Source organism: Silene latifolia, chromosome 1 (genome assembly GCF_048544455.1).
Source record: "Silene latifolia isolate original U9 population chromosome 1, ASM4854445v1, whole genome shotgun sequence".
In the NCBI taxonomy this organism is placed as follows: domain Eukaryota; kingdom Viridiplantae; phylum Streptophyta; class Magnoliopsida; order Caryophyllales; family Caryophyllaceae; genus Silene; species Silene latifolia.
Window position 1 is genome coordinate 195,730,579 of NC_133526.1, and position 10,894 is coordinate 195,741,472.

The window sequence follows — 10,894 nt, forward strand, 5'->3', positions numbered from 1 at the left end:
TTAACCAGATATAAGTCGAATTTAAAAAATATAGTGAATTGGACTGAATGAATGCAGTACTTACTTTCCACAAAATTTATTAGAAAATTAGTACTATTATCATTTCATATACTATAAGAAGTATAATGTTATTATTAGCAATAATTACAAATTGTAATAAAGAAAAAAGATTATGTGCAAAAAAAAGGATTGGTTAGGTACTTAGGTATAAGCTTAAAGAAGGCCAAGCAAACTCCAAATTTTGCCCTTTTGCACTTGTACTTGCCTTTCTTCCAAAAAAATCTTCCAAAATAAATCTCAATAATATACTTTCAATTCAATCTTCACCATGTGCATTCAACACCAAACCCACATTATCATCTCATTGTCCCCTCTTCCAACATCAACTTCACTAATAACTTTATCACTAGTACAAAAGTCCCCAAATATAGTGTCCCAATTTTTTTGATTATACAGATTTTTTACGTTTTTATTCTTTTATGAGCAGTATTTTTATAAAATGTAAAGAATCTATTAAATGGAATATTCTGCATTGATTTTTCCTTTCTGGTTTTCAGGTTTGACTTTACGAGTCAAGAGTCTCATCCTCCTGGGAATCCTCCTGGGAATCGAGGGGAAAACACGTATCCTCACCACCGGTGTTCCAAAGGAAATGGGCGTAATTAGCTGCGTAATAGGAGTTGGTAGGGTCAGCCGAAATCGCCTCTAAATAGGTCTCTTCGGCTGCCCATAAGTCGTTTCTTACTTGCCACAAAAAAGTTGCATATTTGTTGTGCGCTTCTCCATCTTTTGGCTCCACTTTTATTGCCCTCTTAAAGTATTCCTCAGCTCTGCCACATACAAAATATCAACATTAGCGACAACGTAAACGTTTGTTCAAAATTCTCTTCATTTTCTCTTTAAGCTAGGACCAGAATCACAAAATTCGTACCAATTAAATGAAAATTGTGAAAGGTTAATGACTAATGAGATGACAGATTGACAGTTACCTATCTATGTTGATCTTACCGTGAAACAGTCTCATAAACGTGACGTGATTCTTGAATTCAATTAATTTAATGAATAAAGGTGTCTCTTTTTCAATGAACTTTTTGTAGGAGGACAATGCAGTTACTCAGGAAATCTTCAATGGGACACATCATACCAATGGAAAATGGTAGTACTACAATTACTCCACAAGGACTACAACACATGGTTTCGAGATATTTTGACATTTTTGAGGAGTCATCAATTCATCATATAATACGAGCACCTAAAGATGGCAATAAAGAATATTCGATACCACATTAATTGAACGAAAATGAAATAGCGTCAACAGAATATAGATTGATGTTTTCGACACAATAAACAATAAACCAAAAATCATCTATCAAGCAAATCAAACATAAATAGTGCACTCTGTATTAGGTATTTGGGAAAAATGAAATAGCGTCAACAAATACAAACTAATTTTTTGGATATCAAATCAACAAAAGTACACAACTGCACGTCTGCACCACAAATAGCTAAATCACCAAATCACCAATAAGACTATGATTTCGACACAATAAACAATAAACCGAAAAACATCTATCAAGCAAATCAAGCATAATACTCCGTAATTTCGTATTAGAAATCACGTCAGTTCAAATCATTTCACTACATTTTCTAAATTAAAATTTCGATCACGTATTTTTCAAAATGTAATAACTTAAAATAAAGATATAAAATACGGAGTATTAAACTAAGCATTTCGAAAATTAATTAAACAATAAAACGATATTAAATCGAGATTATACATACCTGTCATAATCATGAACAACAAGGTAAAGAAACTGAGCATAATTAGCCAAGAGCAAAACATTGTTAGGCTCTTGGTCTAACTCCGATTGATACGATAACTCCGTCCGAAAATACTCCTGATAATCATCCGTCTCGACTTTCGCGGTCACCGGTGAAACAAACCATTTCGTAACATCAGACTCCAATATCTCCTCCCTAAATTCCCCTTGCATTCGACTCGCTTCTTCAACAATCGAATTCCAAACCGCCGTCTCCTCGGGAACCGAAACACTCAAACGATTAACAATCGTCGACGATTTCCTCATTGAATCGTCACCGTCCATTCCGCTTGCTACCGGATTAAATTTATTACCTCCGCCATTTCCGCCACCAACCGACGTCGTATCACATCCTGACGAAGATACAGTAAACGATTTTACGTCAAAATTAGAACTAATTTCTCGACCGTCCATGGCGGCGAGAACAGGCGGTTGCGAAGCGAGAGCGTAGGTGTTCGACATCGAATGAACCGTAAAATTCGCGAGCAAGATCATAACATAAAGCATAAGCGTAGGGGTATGAGAGAAAACTTGTTGAAAAAGCCATACGAAAGATGCGTGCATTTCTTCATGAACTCTGATTAAAATTCCTTGTAAATCTTCGAAAAACAGAGCTTCTCGAATTTGCATACTGTAACTATGCAATTCTCGTATAATAAACACCATTGATGAAAAAGCTTTCTTCACTGAACAACATGCCGATTCTCCGATTTCCGATACATTTTTTCTCCATTGATTTTTCTTCCGTTTAATCATTCGTAGTGAAATCGGGAGATCGACTCTATTCGCCTTCATTTCTATGCTCGCCGGATTCCAATCGACTGAGTCCGGCTCAGTCGACTCGGAACCGGTGAGGTTTTCGTTGTCGAGTTGGAAACTCAATGCTAATTCCTCAATTCTTTTGGAAAATTCGATGTCGCCAGAGAAATGAGCGTCGAAATTCGCGCTACAAGCTCTTCGAATCGGTTGGTGAGATCTTTGTTTAGGTTTGTACTCGAACGAACGAGTTCTACTTAGCTTCGATGACATCGTCCCGAGCCAGGCGGTTCGGGATACTGAAACGACGTCGTTTAATAGTGTTTTTTTCGGTGATAGTTGCAAACACGGCGTCGTCACCACTTTCACCACCATTTTTTGTATTCGCACTCCAAATTTAACCAGCAGGAGCGGAACTAGTTAGTAACAAGGGGTAGCAGTCGCTATCCTATAAAAAAAAGAAAAAAAAAAAGATAGTTATAGATCAATTTTTGATACTTCAAAGTAAATAAGCGTTTTTTTACTAGACAAGTAAATTTGTTACCGTACTTGAAATCCTGGTTCTGCCACTCGTAAAAAGTGGTTACTGATACAGTAATTAATAGTAATTCTTCTCTGCACAAAAATCAATCCAAATTAAGTCAATATTACCCAAAAAAAAAGTAGTCAGAATCCAAAAAGTTGCTTGAATTTGAGAACTTTTTAGCAAATCTGTAATCATTACACGGAAATATTGTACCACAATCGCGTGAAATTGGGATCGAAATGCATCGAAAATTGTCATACATAGAACAACAAATTTGAAACTTGGTACTCCGTATTAGATATAATTAATTAGTTTAAAACATATTCTTATATAAGACGGTCTTACACAAAAAAATTGTAAAATAGAATCCTATTAATAAACACTTTCTTACTTCATGAATCATTTGATACTCGATTATTATCAATAACTATATCAATAATTATTGTATAAGACTGTTTTACGGTATAAAAAATTGTTATATTATAAGACGGATTTATACAGTAATTCGTAAATGGGAAGGTGGGAGTGGGAGACTCACTTGAGAAAATGTAGGAAATGGTCGGTGAAAAAATCTGATGGACGTTTAATTTGTTTATGAAGTTGAAAGAGGAGAAGAGATGAAGGAATTAATTAATTAATTAATAATTTATTTGGAATATGAGGAGAGTGAGAGAGTGAAGGGAGTCTCTAGATTCTAGGCTAGTATTTATAGTACGAAGGAAAGTGTAACGCATAACAAATCACACACGTGACACAAACAATTAGTTATGTACGTACGCTAATGTTATAACTTATACGGTGTGCTCTTGTACACTGTCGTCGATCCCGTCCATTAAACTAGGTCCGTCATAATAAACTATTTTCAAAATTGATGCGTGTTTTTTCTGTGTAAAAAGAGTTAACAAAGGTGATTTTAATTAATGTTGTTAGGGTTTAAACTAGGTCATATGGATAATTGAGTATCACCTTGTCATAAATCTATAGACGCGTACCAACTTTGCTTGCTTTGAACTTGGTAATTGCGGATCTTAGGATCGTATTTGATCGTGTTTATAGATTACGTACATATATATTTTCAAATACAAAAATTATACGATTTAAAAAGTTTTTCATACTCCACACGTATAACTTTTTCCTAAATCACGTGTATCGCATTATACGTGTTCCAAGAATAAGCGTAATATTTAATTTGTGGCAATAAACTCCTAAAAGAATTGGCCAAATCATAATACGTTTTGATACAATGTTAATTATTAAGTTTTGTGTACTAGGTTAAAGAGTTTTTCACTCTTCAAATACGAATAAGAAGAGCACATAGAAACATTGCAAATCACCATAAAATTCTACAAAAACTTTCTGTATACTTAGCTCGCAAAATTAGCTTTTAATTAAAATCTAAAGTATTTATTCTTACAGAGTATCTACTTCGTGTCTTCGTGTAATACTTGTTCATATTACTAGTATATGATAAAATATATTCATTCTGTTACGATTAATAGTTATCATTGTTTGAAATTGACTCACATATTTCAAACCGATGATAATTATTGACATTATAGCGTATACCGGCTCATAATTTTTCCATCTAAGTTACCTAATTAAGGTTGTTATTACATGGAAATAATATTTGTTGTTTACGTCAAGGCACGAGGAATATAGATGCATCCTTATTTTAGTCGCAAAACCCGTATAAAAGGTGACACTTTAATTTGATTCTTTTGTTGTTGGATTCTGATTCTGCTTTCTATAAACTTCACAATTGTGATTCCAACATCATTTAATTCTTGGCTGTGTTTTTACCTTAAAGTTTTCAAATTCTTTAGTTTCTTATTATGCATGGCTTTCAAATTCAGAATATGGTTGACAAGTGTTTGATGATAGCTTGTTTATTACATAGGTCACTATTATTTGTAACTCGATAATTATTACATGTATAAAATTATTTGAAAAAAAAAATCGTCTTAATGCTTTTTAACAAACAATTTATTGTTTTAGCGCCCGTTTCAGACTGAGTAGCAATTTTACTTGTGTGTAAAGAAAATTGTAAAGTAATGATTTGGACCTATTGGAAAAAATACTTTAAAGCAACACTAAAATGATACAGTATATATATATTTTGTGAAAAATAATTAAAACAAAATAAAAATTCAAAAGAGTGAGATAATAAATAACTCCATGCATTAGACTTTAATTAGTTATTATTATATTGAATCTAAATCGCTTCACATAATCGGCTAATAAGAGTATAAAACATCTCAAATATTAATGTTTTAACTAACAGAATGTATCTTGATTGAGTTATACCTTAAATTAAACGACGATATTATTCTGATACTTTTTATTCACATGAATTTCGAAATCCCTAATCAATACGTACTATGTTGAGAAAGTGGTATCGAAATTTACTATCTATCATGTGCCATTATTATATCACTATTCTAAGTTAGTCATTAGATTTGCAATAATCATGATCCACTATTTTTTATAACAAAAAAAAGTATACTAACTATTATCATAATAAGTCTCTCATTATTCTATAAATTATCTATTTAGAATTATATGTTACTCCATTAATACATATGCAAATTAAAGAGTTTTGATTGGTTAAAATTTCTGTTTGATAGCAAATTAGACCTTAGTGCCTTTTAACGTCAGGCTAATCTGCTAAAAGTATAATTAGTGGTAGATAGCTAATCTCATATCTCTAGTAGACGGCTTAAAAACGAAGAAAATGATTTGGCATCAGATTCTATTGAGAGTGTGACTAATTAAATTGACACATTTTCTTGCTATTCTAATACCCCTACATGAAAAAGATTTGTTTACAATTCTTGTATTTAATTACATTAATTAACTTTCGTAAACGTGATTTCGTAATTGAATATGATTTAATTAACATGGGAAAAAATTGTAAGAATTACAACTAATCAAAGTTATTGATTTCTTTTTTAAAACTTTGAAGACAATGATCTCTTTTACAAAGTTATTAAGCTTGTTGAATAATATTGTGAAGGTATTGAGCTCATTACAAAGTAACTAAGCTAACTTTGAAACTAATTTTGAAGCTTAATGAGCTTAATAACTTTGTAAATAAGCTCAATTACTTACTGAGAAACCCGGCAAAAACAATTTAATTGTAATTACAACCAGTTTGATATAAATTGAATTAGTATATGACTTAACTTCATCTCATCACCTTATTGGCCAAAAAAATAAAGCTACTTGTTAGTTCGGTTCTTATACAATTTATGGACTATACAACCAGTTGTATATGTTGTACGGTGTAGAATCTGAGCTTTGTGATAAAGTATCCGAGCTTTATGTTAAAAAATATGAGCTTTATTAAAAAGTATTGAGCCCATCCATTTACACTTTAAAAAAAACTTTTAAATAGCTCAGAAAAAATACATATAAGTTCGGATTCTTATACCTTGGTTGTACAATACTGATGATACAACTGAATGTATAATCCTATTTGTGGTTCTTATAAGTATGAAATATATAAAGACGTTCTTTTTTGCTTAGTTCCAATTTTCATAAGTTCAAACGTTTAGTACAACTCGTGTTTTCTGAAATTTCTAAGGGGCTTAGGTTCAAGTATCTTCAAGAACAATATTGTGGAGTGTTTAAGGCTTCAATTACTTTTTCTAGGTTTCGAATCTGTCACTCTCGGGTATCTTAACTGATATACGTGATTTGCAGGCTACTATGTATATCTGGGGTTTATCCCGTACGCACTAAAAATAACGGTTACGAATCCCCCAATGAAAAAAAAAACACTAATTAAATATCCTGTACTCCTTGGCTGCAAAGGAATTGACGGTGGAGAATGAACACTACCTTGAGTCCTTAAGAATAGTCCAAAATGTAAGCCAAATATCCTGACAAAATTTGCAAAAAGGTCAAAAATAATTCTTCAAAATTAATTAAATACAAACAATAAATAGAGCATCATCTACGGTGGTAAGCTAAAAAAGCTTGTAGTTTATTTGACTTGTTATATCAAAATTTCTAGCCATATTTATAAACTACTAGTTGCTGCGCCGCGCCCTCTCGGGCGCGGAGCTTCAATTTGTCGTACATTTGACAATAATTCGAGTGTATTTTGGTGTCATTGTAGTTTGCGTACCTTTAGATTTGCAGGTTATTTTTTTTACGTTGTTTGCCTTTAACGGTGCCTAGATTGAACTTTAGCGGTTTGATATAATCCTGGTAAGGCCAATGTTTTAGTATAGCGTAAGTGGAACCGCGTACAAACATTGTCAAAGCACGATGAACGCAGGCCTAAACGATGTTGGTGCCATTAAACTTGGCCAGAGGCAGGAATATATACATTTAGAACAACGTAGTTTTGCTGAAAATCTTAATAATTACACACCTAGAAGTAGAGGTTTCTAGTAGTTATATGTTTCTAATCTGTTGCTGAGATTTGTTTTGAACAATGTCATTCCGGCTTTTGCAGATTTAAGTAGAACTGTTTCAGAGACACCTAACCTTAAACGTTTCTTGCTTACACGTGGCAGCGTGCACTTGCAACAAATCTGCTTCAAAATTCTTCAAAAGATCGATGATATATTTGTTGGCTAGATTAGAGATATCTCCGTGAGCATCCACTTCAACTCTTGAATTCTAGAGAGAGCAGCAGTAGGTACGACCTGAACGTACAATTTAGTTACCCTTAATCTGGTTGCAGTGCATACGAGATAGGCCTGTTTTTCCTGCATTTAAGAAACATGTACGAATGTTTAGTTAAAGAATAAAAGTATGTGTTACCGCTAGTCATTCTCCCGAGCTGGCATAAAACAAGGGCAAGAGCTTAAAATTGGTGAAGGTTATGTATTCAGACTATTACGGTGCTGTAAATGTCTTTGTTGGTGGCAAATATACAGGGTTTGAAATGAATATAGCAGAGTTTACAAGTCCCAAACCTGTGGAGTCATACAGTATAAGATGTGAGCCTTCAATTCCAACAGCCTCTCCATATTTTCAGTATATGCAGATAAAGTATACACTCCAGTCTCGTCTGCTACTTCAAACGTTGCTACCATCCTGTTTACACCAAAAACATTATGGAGACAAGGGTTTAAGAGTTGGTTTCCAGCCTTTTGGTTGTTACATAATACCTTGGAGTGGAGATTACGTCTTCCTGTAGGCAAGCATTACACATATATGCAACACCTATTTCTTCAGCGTTGCCAGTGCCGCAATTACTACAACCAAGGTATAAGTGGACATCTTTCGGGTCAAACTGATGTAGTAGCACATGTAGCCAGTGGTGTTCCTCTTGTAAGGTGTTGTTTATCTGTATTTTGAAGGTATTAAATTGTACTTAGCAATTTCTATTGGATAATAATTCCTGAACATGAATGTTATGTAATTTTCATTCAAAGCCTTCTAATGCAGTACGATTGTTTCCTTTTTTGTGCATGTGTTTTTTTAAGTGAGACGTATATTAGACTTACCCCCTTATCGAGGAGACTTTCAATTGTTGTGATCGCACGTGTGATTTCTGGAAGACGAACTTCGAAGACATGTTGTCTTTTTGCTTGAAGTAGGGTTTTGTTTTGCGTTGCCCTGTATTTGTTAACATTTAGTATTGTGTGTAAGACGGTTAGGGTAATAGCTTGTTATGCAGTATCTCATACCAAGTCCTGAGCGTGTCGGCCTCTTTGCCTGGTGGATCTAAGACGACGTATGTTGAATGCGTTGTTGAGAGGGAGAAACCTGAAGTTCACAACGTTGTTACGTTGGTCATGTATAGCAGTTATAACCGAGCTTAAAGTGATCTAATTTGATAATAAAATTACCTTTTTGGTAGCTTGGCATTAGAGCTGTAAAGGCAACAACAGGAAATTTGTATGCTATGGATTGCAAGGACCAACACTCTTTCAAAGGCATATCTGACCAGGCTGTTACTATCATAATCTGTTCATGGCTGCACATGCAAACGGCAAGTGAAAACGAATGTTTTGATATAGGTCTAGTTCCTTAAAGTTTGGAGATTATCATTTAATTGGGATTGTCCTCACCTCTGATCAACAATCATTACTTCGCAAACATCTGATGTCTGGCCTTCGTTGGCAGTAGTATGGCAGCATCGGTCAATATATATAACAACGCCTAACACATCTAAAATTAAAAGATTTAGTAAATTACAAATTGTTTTTTTGGTCTTTTTTTTTTAAAGGATGGGGGGTTATATGTCATAGGATTTTAAGGAAAATGTCAACTTTAGTCCAGCGTGTCTTACCATAGCGATCTTCCAGTGTAACCTTTCTGGGGATTGATCCAATTAAAATGTAATTAGATGTTGCAGGAACTTTTGCATCAGATACAGGCTGGACTATGGTGTTTATGTTGAAATATAGGTCGTACATCTGTTCAGCGGGTCCTTCTGAAGGCGTGTCAACGACTAACTGTATTGTTGCATTGGAAATGTCGTACTCCATGTCGTCATGGATCATGTCTTCAAATATTTCTAGATCATCATTGTGTAGGAATGTCTGCATCTTAGTACCCTGCAATAGAGGAACAAATGTTATTTTAAAATTGTAACACAGGTAGACAATTTGTTCACCCGAAAAAGATATATGTAATACGAGTATTTTTTTTTTCTTCAGCAGTTTGTTTAAGCTTTTTTTTTGGCCGTGATGAACATTTACTACACAGTACTCGTGTAGAATTTAAAATTTCAGTTTCCGGCAAGAGCGTTTTATCTATAGTTTATGCATAATTATAAAGTCAAGGTTAGCGTGCATAGGTCTGAAAACTTCTAATTCTGAGGTTGCGTAGGCTGTGGCCGGCGGTGTTTCTGAGCATCATTTAAATTTGCTTCTAATTCATTTAGGTGAACATATCAGTACTAATTAAGTCGAATCTACATGGGATGCCACCCTTGTTAAAAAACATGCTGTACCTTTTTTTTTTCTGGTACTTATGTTAACAATGGCATAACTAAATGAATATTTTCCAGCTATTAAGGAATCTTGTAAATGATTGGCCTATTTTGTATTGTTGTTAACACTTGAATAGTAGATTGCGTTCAATCTTGTCATTTTAGGTTCTTAAGACAATGTATAATATTTAAGTCCAAGACTAAAATTGTTAAAGTTACCTCTTCATCTTTGAATGTGATTATTTGGAGCTCTAAACCTTGGCCATCTGGTTCTGAATGGACATTCGTTTTTTCGATGACTCTTGCTCTAATGGTGTAGGGACCGGTGGATCCTGAAATTTCCCTGATGTGCTTTCTTCTAGGCCTCATGGTAAGCTGCATAGATTAGTTTGTGTCAGTCAAACAATTACGGATAATAGTTGTTAAAACTAAGTGTGAGTTAAATGTCGAAAAGGTGGTTACAAGTATATAATTATATGTCAGTTATGTTGTTCTTATGATACAGATACGCAAAGTAGGTTGTTGGTGGATTGTGAGTACATTATTATTTTGTTATACTACGCTATAAACGTGTCGGGCTGATCTGCTACTATACTCTAACACCAAATGACAGAGCAAATGTGGCATGCCTTGGATAAATTTGACAATCTAATTTTCTGGTTCATGGTGCTACTGTTTGATGGTTTTCTGTTTTGTTTAACATTCTTTGTTTTTGTTTTAAGAGTTATAATGATAATGGCATGGAAGCCATATATATATATATATAGAGATATATATATGTGTGTGTGTGTTTGTTGCTTAAGACAAATACTTCAAAGGATAGTCTTAATATTACTTTACAAATTTAATATTTCCAAGATCTTTTGTGGGCATACAATCTAGGAATGTAGGTAGGGA

The 10,894-nt window shown here is 33.8% G+C and overlaps 2 protein-coding genes across 2 annotated transcripts; both read right to left on the reverse strand.

Moving 5' to 3' along the window:
* Nucleotides 1-335: 335 nt before the first annotated feature.
* Nucleotides 336-3,778, reverse strand: LOC141615572 (uncharacterized). The gene is made up of 4 exons (XM_074433804.1): nt 3,641-3,778; nt 3,126-3,191; nt 1,783-3,024; nt 336-830 (listed from the first exon to the last, which is right to left on the reverse strand). The coding sequence occupies exons 3-4, from the start codon at nt 2,949-2,951 to the stop codon at nt 566-568; spliced, it is 1,434 nt and encodes a 477-aa protein (XP_074289905.1). The 5' UTR covers nt 2,952-3,024; nt 3,126-3,191; nt 3,641-3,778; the 3' UTR covers nt 336-565.
* Nucleotides 3,779-7,685: 3,907 nt separating this feature from the next.
* Nucleotides 7,686-10,366, reverse strand: LOC141590444 (replication protein A 70 kDa DNA-binding subunit B-like). Its single transcript, XM_074411036.1, has 9 exons — nt 10,217-10,366; nt 9,353-9,620; nt 9,132-9,231; nt 8,910-9,037; nt 8,748-8,826; nt 8,565-8,676; nt 8,226-8,404; nt 8,031-8,151; nt 7,686-7,820 (listed from the first exon to the last, which is right to left on the reverse strand). Exons 1-9 carry the CDS (start codon nt 10,364-10,366, stop codon nt 7,686-7,688), a joined length of 1,272 nt encoding a protein of 423 aa, XP_074267137.1.
* Between the last annotated feature and the right edge of the window lie 528 nt (nt 10,367-10,894).